The sequence below is a fragment of the Equus caballus genome, chromosome 4 (assembly GCF_041296265.1).
Source record: "Equus caballus isolate H_3958 breed thoroughbred chromosome 4, TB-T2T, whole genome shotgun sequence".
NCBI classification, from domain to species: domain Eukaryota; kingdom Metazoa; phylum Chordata; class Mammalia; order Perissodactyla; family Equidae; genus Equus; species Equus caballus.
This window is the reverse complement of record NC_091687.1, coordinates 15,075,203-15,088,832: the sequence shown is the minus strand read 5'-3', so window position 1 is coordinate 15,088,832 and position 13,630 is coordinate 15,075,203. Positions and strand designations below refer to the sequence as shown.

Genomic DNA, 13,630 nt, shown 5'->3' with positions numbered 1-13,630 from the left:
ATGTGATGTCCCTCCTTGTCCCTGATAACTTCCCTTGCTCATGTCTGCTCTCTCCTGCTTTCTCTTGATTCGTGTGAGCCTTGGCAGCTTTCTCCATCCATCTACTTCCTTTGCTGCTTTTTTTTATTGTGGCAAAATAGACATAACATAAAATTTACCATTTTAACCATTTTTAAGTACACAGGTCAGTGGCATTAAGTCAATTCACAGTGTTGTGTAGCCGTCACCAATATCCATTTCCAGAACTCTTTCATCTTCCCAGTCACTCTGTCCACACTAAGTAATCTCAGTGTGTCCCACTTCCTTCAGACACCGCCGTGTCCCCTGGGCTGACACCTACTCTCTTGTTTCTTCAGCTTTGCTGCCTTGAGCCCTCCAGGAAACTTCTCAAGGATATCTAGCCTGGTGGAACCGGGACACAGAGGACCCCAGCTGTGGTGGGGAGGGGTGGTGGGTCTGGACAGCACTGAGGGTGACAGTGTGAGCTGTGAGGCCCGTGAGGTTTAAGTCGGACACAGTGCCGCAGACACGTGTCAAAGTCAGGCTGTCCTCATCAGTATGGAGCTGTACAGACTTGATGCGACTGTGTACAGTGAGGGTGACTATATTAATTTGTGTGAAATGTGGAAGGGTTACCATCTGGGTTATTTACATCTAAGTCTCATTGGGGTGTACAGTGTGTGTTATCATGAGCCTTGTTTGGCCGGGAGACAGCTCCCACTCAGCTCACGTGGTGCTCCATCTGCTCTCAGCATTGTCAGAAACGTAAAGGAAATGTCTCTCTGAGTTTATGTTCTTGAGGGGCCAGTGGGGGACCTCACGGTGTGTGTGGTTGTGGGGGCTCCTGATGGGAGGGGCTCGGGGGCCCTGTTCGAGAGGCAGAGAGAAGAGGCCACTCCGCTGGGGTTTTCTCCATCTACAATGCGCCCACAGGACTCCATGGGCAATGACTGCTGTTCTCGGGTTTGAGGGTGTCCTCAGGGGGTCCTAGGGACGTCCAGTGGGCTGGCCACCGGTGTTTCTGTTGCACTCTCACCGTTTGTTTCTGTCTGATGGCTTCATGCCTTCAGAAGACATCTGTTGCTGGCTTCAGTGGGTCCCAGAGGGTTTCAGAAAGGGGTTGGTATTGAGGTCTTGGACTAGAGGCCCCTCTGTCCCCACTCCTGGCCTTCAAGAGACTTTTTTGAATAAAGGTTTCTGTCGTCAGATAAATTAGGGAAAGGCTGCACCTCATACTCCCTAGTTGGAAATTCACAGTGCAGATGACCGTATTAAAGGCCCTGAGAAGTCCTGCAGTAAAAAAGAAAGGAAGGAGGGAGGAAGGACGCTGTTTAACTTACTGGTTCTCAAACTTATTTGCCCACAGATCCCCCTTTGTACCTGACATCTGCCAACATCCTGTGAGCTCGTAGTTGAGGACCACCATTTGGAAAACGTTTGCCTGGTACACACGGTGCCAGACTTCGGAAGGCAGAATGGGGGGTCAGCATGTGTTGTGGGTTGAATTGTGTCTCCTCAAAATTCGTATAATGGTCTCCTGACCCCAGTACCTAGGCTGTGAGCTTATTTTGAAGTAGGGTCGCTGCAGGCATAATGAGTTACGATGAGATCATCCTGGTGCAGGGTGGCCCTCATCCAGTGTGACTGGTGTCCTTATAAAAGGAGGAGATACGGACACAAACACGCACAGGGAGAATGCTGTGCGAACATGAAGGCAGAGGCGAGGGGGTGCTTCTTACAAGCCAAGGAGCACCAAGGATCGTGAGCAAACCCCCAGCAGCTGGAGGAGGGCCCGGAACAGATCCTGCTGCACAGCCTCAGAAGGAACCAGCCCTGCTGACACCTTGATCTTGGACTTCTGGCCTCCAGAGCTGTGAGAGAATATCTCTGTTGTTTAGACCACCAGCCTGTGGCACTTTGTTATGGTGGCCCCAGGACACTAGCACAGCTCGGATGAGTTACGACTTTATCTTCTTGCCCAGGCTAAGAGGTTGGGGCCAGGGAGCTGCTGGGATTCCAAGAAAGGACCTCAGAAAGGCCAGAGTTGGATGTTGGGGCAGTGGTGAGAACAGGCATTTGCATCGCTGGTGTCGTCGTAAGTTGTTGTAAATCAACCAGCGATTGTGCCTTTGGAAATAAACCCTACAGAAATAACCGAGACGTTCACGGCAGGCCATTTATAAGAAGGGAAATTGGAAACATCCCAAATGCCTGCCAATGGAGGAAGCGCTCAGCTATCCATGGAGGGGATGTTCTCTACTATGAAGACGACAAGTGTATGATCTAGGTCAAAGAGTGGGAATTGTGTGTGAAGTGATGTTAAATATAAAAGGCGAAGCCCAAAGCAGGAGCTCACGCTCTGATGGAGGCATGCTGGGATGCTGGCGGAGACCACAGGCATTCGGGTGCTCACAAGTGGAATTCAGTGTTTTCCAGCATTGGTCTCTGAAGTAGTCGGGCTACTTCAGGCTCCGTTTCTGGAACTCAGAATGTTCTGGGCCCCCGGATGGAGTGGGACACGGTCCCCCCAGCTCCGCGGGCCCTCCTGCCCCCTGGATGTCACTCCCGCACGGGACCTCTGGTTCCTGCCCTGGGTGGCACACACATGCCCGCATCCCTCAGGGGCCAGCACGCTCTCCTCACTGGCTCCGGCCCCCGGGCCAAGGGGGCGAGGAGGGCACACCCTGCTGTGTCCCCGGGACAGGCGTCCCGGTGGAGCATGTGCACCTGCCAAATCGTGCTGTGGAAGAGCTGTTCACAGCGCGGGGAAAGAGACAGGAAAAAGCAGAATGTAAACAGCAAGAGGCTCCTGAAGGCTGAAGGAGAAAGCCTTCCTGCGGCGTAGACCTCGCAGCAGACGCGTCAGGCGCGGTGGGACTCGCCCAACAGGCTGTGAAGCTGGAGGCGGCCTCAGCTTATTCTTTATACTATCTTATTACTCCATTTCCTGCCGTGGGCATGGATTATGTTTATTATTATTATTATTATAAGCAGGAAAATACATAAAAGAAAAAAAAAGCCCACGACACCCTCAGCCTGCCTTTTCAGGGAGAAGTTACTGTTTTCCACCAAATTGCTTAAGTCAAGATTAAAAATATAAAGGGAACCTCCTCTCCTTCGCTCCCAAGAGCTCATTTTAATCAAAGGTAGAAAAAATTTTAAGGTAACACGCAAGTAAATAGCAGCTTGACTGCGTTTAAATTGGTAAAGCCGCACAGGCGAGGCGGGGGCGGTGAGCGGGCTGTGTCTGCGTGCCCGGGGTCCCTCCTGGCTGAGCCCCTTAGGCCGGGGAGAGGGGACCCTATGGCCTCCCGGCCCCCGGGTTTCAGAGCCCCATTTATTCATTCACAGTGGGAAATAAAACTGTTGGACCAGCCAAGGGCTTCTGCTGCCTGCTCAGCGTCTTCCAGAAAGATCTCGGGCAGACCTGCAGGGGGCCGGGGTCCCCAGAGGGGATTCTGTGTTGGAGCCGTGGGGGAGCCTTTACAAACCCGAGAAACAAGGCTTTGGTCCTGGCACGTGGGCTTCTGGCTCTTTTAGGCTCTCAGGCCCAGGCGCCCCGAGCTGGGTCCCAAGCAGCAGGGCGCCCGGGAGGGTGACCACCAGACCTCCTGGACCTCCGAGGTGTTCAGCGACCGGGCGTGTCAGCCCCCGAGCTGTGCTAAGGGCCGCGGGCCCGGGGGCAGCTGCCAGCCTGGGGGCCCGCGGGTGGCCAGAGGCCACAGGGCCCCAGCCCCAGCACGATGTCGCACCGCCGGCAGCTCCTTCCTGCCGCCTCAGCTAATCCTCACGGATGCTGCTCGAGGTGCCACAGCGCAGGAGGTGCCTGGGGGGCATCTGGCCGTGGGGGGACAGGGCTTTCGGGGACGGAGGGGTCTGACCATCTTCCCGTGGTGTCACTGTGGAGCCCTAGCAGGCACTCACTGTGCCCCTCAGACTCACCATGTGAGGGTGGGGACCTGAGAGGGTCCGGGAGGGGTTGGGGACAGGGCGAGACTCAGCCTCCACCTCGCCCGCTTGTCCCACAAGTGCCAGCCCAGCTCACAGCCAGCAGAGTGGGGAGGGGGCAGCGGGGGGCTCTGGGAGCCACAGGGAACCAGCGTCAGGGGTGGGCTCCAGGTGGCCATGGGCGGGTGGGCTATGGGGGCAGCTCGTGGAAAGCCCAGGCCAGACCCTGCCTCCGAGGGCTGCAGGCTGTGTGTCATCGGGCAGGCGGCCGTCAGAGGCGGCTGGGGCGGGCTTGGCTGTGCCGTGGCCGGTGGTGGCGGGAGGCACAGTGCACAGGCCTGCACGTGGGCGGTCCCCCTTCCCAGCGAGAGACTGAGCCCTGAGCGCCCCCAGCCCAGGTAGCGTCCCGGCAGCTCCAGAGTTAACCCCCTCCTTCAGGCCCGCTTCCCTGGGGTCGTGGCCCCACACTCACCCAGGTGGTTCTCTGAGCCTTCAGCCAGGGAGGACTCAAAGAGTGTCTTCTTATTTTAATTAACTTTACTTGAGTTTTTAAAGCCCCATAATGTGCTTGTTGCCTGGGGCCCCATGATCTGAACTGTTCTTCAAGTCACTTTAAGCAGGAGTTCAGCAGCAGGCACCAGGCACAGGGCATTGCTTGGTGACCTTGCGGTTCAGAGCGGTTCCCCTGCCAGGCCCGGCCCCCTCTGGACCCTTCACCCCCACACAGGCCCCACCTCCCCTGCTGCCCCACAAGCTGCGCTGGGCGACCTCACTCCAGCTGGCATTCCTGACCCTCCAGCTGGCCAGCCCCTGCCCAACTGACCATGAACCATCGGAGCTTCAGGCAGCGCAGGGCTGGCCTCACCTGGATGCAGTCCAGGGCCCACAGCCCCATCGCCGGCCCTGCTCTCTGCTTCTCCATCGCAGATCGGGCGTCCCAGCCTACACGTATGCTTTGGGGTGGGAGATCTGCCAGGCCCTCCTGCTCTGATCAGGGGCCCCACAGCCTCAGCCCCACAGGAGACACCCTCCACCCTCAGACACCCCATCCCCACAGATTCCCCCACCTCCCTCAGAAGCCCCCCAGATCCCCCACAGAAGCCCCCAAACCCCATAGATGTCCTCACCTCCCCAGACACCCCCACCCTCCTGCAGATGCCCCCATCCAGGGAAGCCTGCTGGCCAGCTCTCTGGAGTCTGGCCCCATCCCGATCTCTGCCCATTTTTCCAGCGGCTGCCCCTTCCTGTCCCACTGGCCTGACGTGCACTGAGGCTCAGCGCCTCCACTCTCCACAGGTGACCTGTGGTGCTTTAGGTCAGTCCTTATTTCTGTATCACAGGCCAGATGCTGTGTCTGACACCAGCATCCTGATTGGTCATGGAGAGCCACAGTGGAAGGGTAGAAACAGACGGATAAATAATTATAATAAAGTGGGCAAAATGACGTGAGACACACGCAGGGTACAATGTCCAGAGGAGACTGAGCTGATTTCCTGTGGGAGCTGGGAAAGGTTTCCAGGAGGAGGTATTTGAATTGGGCCTTGAAGAATGTATAGGAGTTTGCCAAGTGGCAATTGGGTGTGTGCTGTGCTTAGAATACACACCAGAGCCCTTTGTTCCCCATTGTTGTCTCTCGATTATAAACTTCTGGCGGGCAGATGCTGTGAGTTCCAAGAGAGGATGGTGCTGGTGCCCATCTCACTGTTGTTTGCGATGTCCGGGATGTTCAGGGCCTGTGGCTGGGACGGCACATGCTTCTCGGTCTGCTGACACTCCTGGGGGGCTTCCTTGTTTTAGATTGGCATCGGGCAGCTGGCAGAGCCACTGGGAGAGGAAGAGGCAGAGGTAGTACTGAGGCCACCAGCCCGAGCGCCAGGCAGAGATGGATGAAGAGAAGACATGTCCGATATGGGAGGAACTATTCCTGGGTGGTCCTTCCAGGAAGGCGGAGGTGAAGGGGGCGGATGGATGCCTGGGGTGGAGGCTCGAGGCACATACCCTGGGTGGGAGCAGAGAGAGACTGGGGAGTGGTCAGCTTCAGAGGGATGGAAGAGGGGAGCCAAGGGGCTGGGCCTGAGGAGCGGTGGTCATCTGGGGCCGAATCCGCCGCCTGCCAGCCAGCTTCTCCCTCCGGGTAGTTAAGTCACTGGGAGGGAATCTAATTGTGAGCAGGCCCAGGCACCCGGCCAACCTGTCCCGGCAACTTCCAGCTTCTTCAGTTGGCAGACAGCTCTGAGACTTCCTCCCTCCCATCTCCCGGAGCTGACCCAGCTCCAGGTCCAGCCCCTCATCCCTGGCCGGGGTTTTCCCTCGATGGGCGTTGGCATTGGGGTGCGGGTGCCTGTTGGCAGAGGCAGCAGGCGAAGACATCTCTTTCTAGAGCTTCCCATCAGGCTGAGTGGCAGGGGTAGGATGAACTCTACCCCATGGGGGTTTCCAGAGGTGCCCTCCCCCGACTTGGCAGGCAGGACTCCAGGAGAGGAAGGCCGTGTCTAAGAGCAGGGTCTTCTCCACCTGGGTGCTTCCTGTGACCTCCATTATTGAGCACCTGTTGGATGCCAGGTGCCCTCCAGCATCTGGCCCCTGCCCACCTGGCCCTGCCCTCATCACGCACCCTCCCCATCCCAGACACATAGCCTTCTGCAGAGGAAAAACCAGGGTCTGAGCTGGGTAGGGGTGAGCAGGCCCCCAGGACGCTCATTTTATTTACTTGCATCCTGCCTTGTGCGGGGAGGGTGCTGGCTCACTGTCATTTACTCTTGTCTTTACCCTGTATGGACAGCAGCTGGTGGGAGGGCCGTGGGGGACCCTCCCCGCTCCAGGGATGAGTGCACCTCTGGGGGCCTCTTGACACCCCCATGCCTGCCATAACTGCGCCATGAACTTGCCGTCTGGCTGTTGGGAACTTCCCGCTGGGGTCAGGCCTGCACCGTGAGTCGGATTCTGGCACAGGAAGCCCTGACTATCCCTTGGAGGCTTGTGGAGCCCGTGCTTGGGTGTCTGTGCCCTTTGGGGGCTGGAACACGACCGATGGCAGCTCAGGCCCGTAAAGATGATGCTCAGCTCTCCTGAGCCGGAAGTGGAAGCAAAGACAGCAGTGGGTGAAGTTGGGGAGCATGAGACCAAAGTAGGCGCAGGCAGACGGCTGCACGGGGCCTCGCTCAGCCCTCACAGTGGCCCTGGGAGCCTTTCCTCCTCCTGAGAAGGATGGGGAAACTGAGGCTCAGAGTGCAACTCCATGTAGCCAGGAGGCGACAGAGCAGGATTTGAACCCAGACCTGCGTGAAGCCTGCGGCCCCCTCTCTCACCACAGTGTCTCAAAGCTAGCTTCACGGGTCAAAAAGATCATCCTTTCTTTACGTATTTTTCTTAAAATAAAAGAGCATATTTTGAGAATGTCACCTGTGCCCATAGTGAGAAAATCACAGGGACAGAAGATGCAGAGCACGTGGGGTGCCCCCCGCCCCGCCCCCCAGAGGCAGACACTGCCAGGTTCTCCGCTGACTTAGAAAAAGCGAAGACGCGGCTCTGAGCACAACCATTGATCATAGTGACCTGGTCGTTAAGAACATGTTCAGTTAGATTTAGTGTAATATTTGTTTTTTCCAAGGAGTTGAATAGTACATTTTAATGAAGTTTTATCTCAAAGAGGATATATGGAGGATAAAAATGTTCCCTGTTTAAGACGCTGCTTTTCCGTCCTCCAGAGCCGAGGGCCTGGGTGGCATGCGCGTCTCGCAGGCTGTGCCCTGGTGGCGGGAGGCTGTGTTCTGGTGGGGCCTGTGCCTGCCAGGGCTCTGGGGAGGGAAGACAGAGGAGGTGCAGTCGGGGGGTGCCCCCAGCCCCACTGACCCCCAGCTCGGCCAGACGAGGCCCCTGCGCCCACCCGTCCCTGGCAGCCTCCTGTCTGGACTGACCCTTCCTGAGACATTTCCTGTTCCAGCCATGTTTCATATGTGCCGGGTCTAATGTTCTTAGAAAATGATCTGAAATCAAATTAAACCAACGGTGGTGACAAGTCAAATACTGAGGAGGACTTCTGATGGGCCCCAGGCTCCCTCCCGCCTGTGCCTCTGACCTACCTGGGACCCACAGGGGCCTGGGCTCCGGGCTCTGGCCTCTGGCTGGCTCTGCCGCCTCCTGCCAACCCCACCTCCTCTCGAGGGGCCGTGTTTGTGTACCACCCCACTCCCCCGGGTTTCTTTCTCTTGGCCCTCGGGGCTGGCCCCCCTCTTGCTGCTCTCTCGGAGGCACTAATGCTGTGGGCCTGCAGAAGTCTTCTCGCTGTGGGACTTGCAGCCTCTGCCGTAACACGGGACAGTGGAGGTGGGGGTGCGGAGGAGGGGGCCGTGTCCTCCAGCTCTGCAGCTTAATGACGCGGCGTTTGGCTTCCCTCCAGCACCTTCAGTGAGTCCCGTGGTGGCTGCACCAATCTACATGTGCCCTCTGGAGCCAGCCGGGCCAGCGTTTATTGCTCTGGGGAGGACTTGCTGGGTCTCATGGGCTTGGCAGAGAGCGCCAGGGGATGCGCGCCTAGTGGCCTGGGGCAGGCCCTCGGTCCAGCCGACTCACGAGGACCTGAGGCTGGGGGTCTCGAAGGAGCCGGGTGTGCTGGCCCGCCGGGCTCTGCCAGGACCGGGGAAGGGGCCTCTGTCGGGCTGGCGCTGAGGGGTTGGGCTGGGGGCCTTTTGGGGAGGGGCACCCCTTCCTTGCACAGATCTCTGCCCAGGGCCCGGCCTTGTGGCTGGGTGCTGTGTGTTCCTGGGGAGATTAATCGGCTCTCTCTCTGTCTGTCTGTCTGTCTCTGTCTCTGTCCCCCATTTTCCTCCCCAGGGGGGCTTTCTCTGTGGTCCGACGCTGCGTCAAGCTCTGCACTGGCCATGAGTACGCAGCCAAGATCATCAACACCAAGAAGCTGTCGGCCAGAGGTAGGGATGGGCTGTGGCGGCACGGGCCGGGCGCAGGGGTGGGAGCCCGTGCTGCACATGGGGCTCGGCCTGTGGCTCACATGGGCACAGGTGGAGTGGAGTTTGTGATGGGACTTGAACAGTGCCTCCGGCCAAATGGGGCTGAGCGCGAGAGGGGCCCACACCCTCAGATCAGAGATCACACCTTCGCTCTGGTTTAGGGGCTCATGGATGCCCCACTTGGCCTCCTTAGGGCTGAAGGGGGAGAGGCACTCGGTGGCCAGGCCGCTGTGGTGGTCAGGTAATGTGGTCTGCCTGTGAACTGTGGGCTGGAGTAGGACTTGGTGACCTGAAGACTTTGGGTGACCGGGCAATGCTGCGTAGGCTGCATGTTTCCTAACCCAGCCCCTCCCCATCTCCTGCAGGAGGGGGACGTTTGCCTGTGCAGGGGAGGGCTGGGTGGGCCCGTGGGGGGTGAGTGTGGGGTGGGTCCGGAGCTGGCCCTGGGCACTGGCCTCATCCCATCCATGTCTCTGGAGCTCCTGCTGGGTGATGGCGTATCCTGGGGAGACAGACAGGCCCTGTACCTCGTGGGGTCCCACAGTGTTCCATGTGGGGGGGCGGGGAGGGGGACGTGGTGGAGGTGCTGCCCTGAGCAGGTGTTGCTGGAGTACAGACACGAGGAGGCTGAGGGGCCAGGACCCAGGGAGGGGGTCCAGCAGGGTTCCCGAGGTGGGTGAGGAGGGTGGATCATCTCAGCGAGGTGGCAGCGCCATTGCTGCCCCCGAGTGCTGGGGGGGTCCCACGGGTCTTCTGACCGCAGGGCCAGACAGGAGGGGCCAGGTGACCCCTGGGCTGAGAGGGCCGAGCTGTGCCCTGGCCTGTGCTCTCCCGCCTCCCAGGGCTGCCGGCTGCCCCGTCAGCATCCAGACGCAAATCCGAGCTCACCCAGAGGCTCCTGCTGGGGCCTGAAGCCCTCCCTGTGGCTGGTGCTGGGACCCCTCCTGTCTGCGGGGTCTTACAGCCCAGCGGCCTTGGCGGCAAGCAGCTGAGCCCACCCTGTGCAATTCATGGAGCTGTGTGTAGGCTGTGTTTGGGCACCTGCTGTGTACCGGGCCTCAGGGCTGAGTGTGTCCGGGGGCGGGCACTCCTGAAGGCCAGTGTCATGCGGAGGGGCCGGCGGTGCTGGGCGGGCGGGGTCAGTCCCAAACGTCCTCAGTCTTTGCTGCCTGTGTTGGGAGAGGCCGGGGGGGGCCACATAAGGCCCGAGGGCCAGGCGGGGTGTGAGGAGCGAGGCTCTGGGCAGATCCCCCAGCACAAGCTCCTGACTGTCCCTCAGGACAGTGAGGGCGTGTGCGAGCTACTTCAGGGACAGTGGCGGGCTCTGCTGGTCTCCCGTGCCTGGCCGGATGATCTCCAGACTCCCTGAGGCCTGGGCACCACGGAGAGAGATCTTCAGCCAGAGCAGCCTGGGGCATGTGTGCTGAGAAAGATAAGTGATAAGAACACTAAAGCCAGCACTGAGCACTTGCTGTGTGTACTGTGCCGCTAGAGCACGTTGGGTGGCACCAGTGGGTTGCCAATGTTAAATATTCTCGGGGGCATGTGTCTGCACACTTGGAGTCCCTGAGGCAGGAGGAACATTCCATCTCATTCCATAGGCTTGTGCCAGGCCACAGGAGGAGGAGAGAGCCCTGAGATGTCCCTTGACTAATGAGGGAGACCCTCACTCATCCACCAGGTTTACTTAGCACCCCCCATGTGCGTGGTATGTGGACATGGTGATGAGCAAACACATCCAAATCAGCCACTACAACCCCATGTGCGGGGTGGGAGCACAGAGAAGGGCACAGGGTGGTTGGACGCGTATTGAAGGATGAATAGGAGTTTGTGAGGCTCAAGCAGAAAACCACCTGAGTATGTTTCCTGGGAATCATGCAGCTCCTCTGATGTGAACTCACACTCCCCATTTCTACCCTCCAAGTGTTCTACATATGTGGAGGATCAAGAGTGCGGAAGTCTGAAATTCCAGGCGTGTTCCATGATCACATCTGCTCTTTCTTCTGCCCCTGCAGTAGCAAGCCTGCTGCCCGCTTCCTGACCAGCAGCCTGTTTTCTGCCTCTGAGTCCTTGCAGCCAGGTGCCTGGAGACCCCCGCTGAAGGCGCAGCTGCAGAGCTGTGCAGACCCTGGGGCTCCCGTCAGCCCTGCTCCGGCCTCAATTTCCTCGCTGGGCCAGCCTTTTTGGGTGGTGGGAGGCACGGCAGCCAGCCAGGGCCGGTCTGGAATCGAAGCAGTGGCCCTCGCCCGTGGTTGTCCTGCTGCCGGACCACTCTCCGGCCCCTGCACGGCCCAGCCCTGTGCAGTTCCTGGGCATTTTTTTTTCCTGTTTAACTCTTTATTATGGAAAATTTCAAACGTCCCCAAATATAGAGAAAATGATAGAATGAGCCCCCAACCTGAACAGTCATCAGCACTTGGCCGATTTTGCTCCATCTGTACCTCCCCCCCCCCCCCCCCCCCCAGTATCTTGACTCGGGTCCCAGACCACCTGTCATTTCGCCCTTGGTGTTCAGCACGTTTCTCTAAAGGAAACGGGTTCTAAGAACGGCCGCCACCTCCCGCATACAGGGGCCTGGGCATCTTCCGACCCTCCCCAGCCCCTTCGGGACCGTCCTAGCTGAGGCAGCAGTGGGAGGGCTGAGGGGAGAGGGTCTTGGGACCCACACTCTCAACTCCGCACTCAGGGCGGGCCAGCCATGGGGCAGCCAGCCTAGTGGGTTTGTTCTCGTCACCACAGCCTGACGCTGCCCCACTGTATGACCCTGGCCACGTTGTTCCTTAGCTACCCTGTACCTCAGTTTCCCCAGCTGTAAAATTGGGATAGAACCAGGATCTACTTCAGCCGGGCTTTGTCGGGGATGGAGGAGGGGTGAGGTGCTCGGAAGGAGCCGGCTGTGCCAGTGCTGCCTGAGACCGCCCCTCTCCACCTCACTCCCTTTTCTTGGCCAGACAGCCTTGTCCAGCCTGTAGGCCCCAGGACCCCTCCTCCATGAAGCTGCCCTGGGTCTTCCCACCCAGTTTGGAAAGTCCCACGCCCCAAGGCAGGCACCTGCAGGCGTTTCTTGATTGATCAGTTGCTCCCTGAGGGCAAGTGCAGCTGGTTCATCCCTGAGCCTTCCCAGCTCCCAGCCCAGAGCCTGTGAAAGCATGCCTAGGAACATGCCACCCCCTCCTTAAACCCTTGGGGGGCTGGCCGCAATAAAACCTGAAGTTCCCCCTGGCCTGAGACTCTCCCTGTCTGTCTGCCTTCTCCCTCCCTCCCAGTAGCTTTGCTCAGGCACTTGGCCTCTTCCAGTTCTTCGCACCGCAGGGCCTTTGCACGTGCATTGTCTCTGGGAATGCTTTTCCCGAACTTTATACCTGCTTAACTCCTGTTGATGACAGTTCCTCAGAGGGGTCTCCCCTGAGCCGCCAGTGGGAATCTGGGAGCCAAGCACCCTGTTTTTATTTTATGGCTCTCTCTCCCACCAGACTACCAGGCCACTGTATCTGACACACCCCGCCCAGGCCCTGGTAGGTGGTGAGCTCTCCATAAATGTTTTTGAATGAATGAATGAATGCTTTGAGTGAGTGGATTTTGAAGGAGTGGATGTGGGCTGTGCTGGAGTCGGGTTAGTCTCCCAGGTGTGAGGCTGGGGCGAGGACTAGGTAGAGAGGGATCTAGAAGAGGGTTTGCTGCAGGGTTGGGTTTGCAGAGGAAGCCGCTGGTCACTGGACACCTAAGCATTTGGTGGGGTCCGAGTTCAGGAGCATTTTCGTGGTGAAGCCTGAGGGTTGTCGGGAAGCAGGGAGGGGAGGCCTGATGGTCACCCTGCAGCTTGCACCTGGGTCCTGCAGGGTCAGACATGCTCCAGCAGAGAAAGTGTCCTGAGCGCCCAGCCTGGCCGCCCCAGCTCTTCTGGGGGGTGGGGGGGGGGTGAGAGGGGGCCCAGAGGTGGGGAGGAGGATGCCAGGGGAAATGCCCAGAAAGAGGGAGAGTGGGGAAGTGGAGGCCCACCTGCCTTCACTTTCATCCGTTGAGTCCAATGCAGTGGGGTGGGGCCTTACTCACCCCTGCAGGGAGCAGAGGTGTCCCACTCCCAGGCTGAGGGGACAACCTTGGTCCTTCCAGGCTTCTGAGGATAAAGAAGTGGCTGGGTGCACATGGCGGCCAGGAGGAGGACACTGGCGCTGGACACTGCCCTCCCAGTAACTGACAGTTCTCGGCCAGGAGGCCGAGGCAGGTTGCACCCAGCGTGTGCCAGAGGCTCTGGTAGTTAGAGTCTTGAAATTTAATACTCAGTTAAATAGAAGATGGGAGACCTTCAGAGTCTGTGAATGTACTGAGTAACTAGAGATTATTAAACTCTTGTTAACCAAAGCGGTTGGAGAGAAGTCAGTGGGCTGGGGGACCGAGATGGCAGGCCCAGGCTTGGCACTTCTGGCTGTTGCCCCTCAGTGGGTGCTGCGGGCCTGTCTTTGGGCAGCTTGTTGCCTTTGGGGACATCTGTGGAGCTGAGCCCGCGGGGCACTCCCGGGCCGAGTGCGCAGGATGCAGGTGTCCCAGAAATGAGCCTGGTGGTGGCCGAACGTGGGGGAGGACCCTGCACGGGAACAGGGCCTGGGCATTCACTGTTCCCTCACCTGGCTTCTCAGTGACCCCAGCCCTCTGAGGCCGGTGGTGTGCCGCCCCTTTCACAGACGAGGAAGCCGAGTGGCACAGATGCGGAGCCG

The 13,630-nt window shown here is 58.8% G+C and overlaps 1 protein-coding gene across 23 annotated transcripts in view; it reads left to right on the top strand.

Annotated features, from left to right (window-relative positions):
- CAMK2B (calcium/calmodulin dependent protein kinase II beta) overlaps positions 1-13,630 on the top strand; it is a 93,668-nt gene that overhangs the window by 24,389 nt on the left and 55,649 nt on the right. For all 23 annotated transcript variants that reach the window (XM_070265546.1, XM_070265541.1, XM_070265543.1 and 20 more), the window contains one exon: positions 8,782-8,876. In XM_070265546.1, the coding sequence (XP_070121647.1) occupies positions 8,782-8,876 (95 nt within the window). The remainder of the gene's footprint in view (positions 1-8,781; positions 8,877-13,630) is intronic.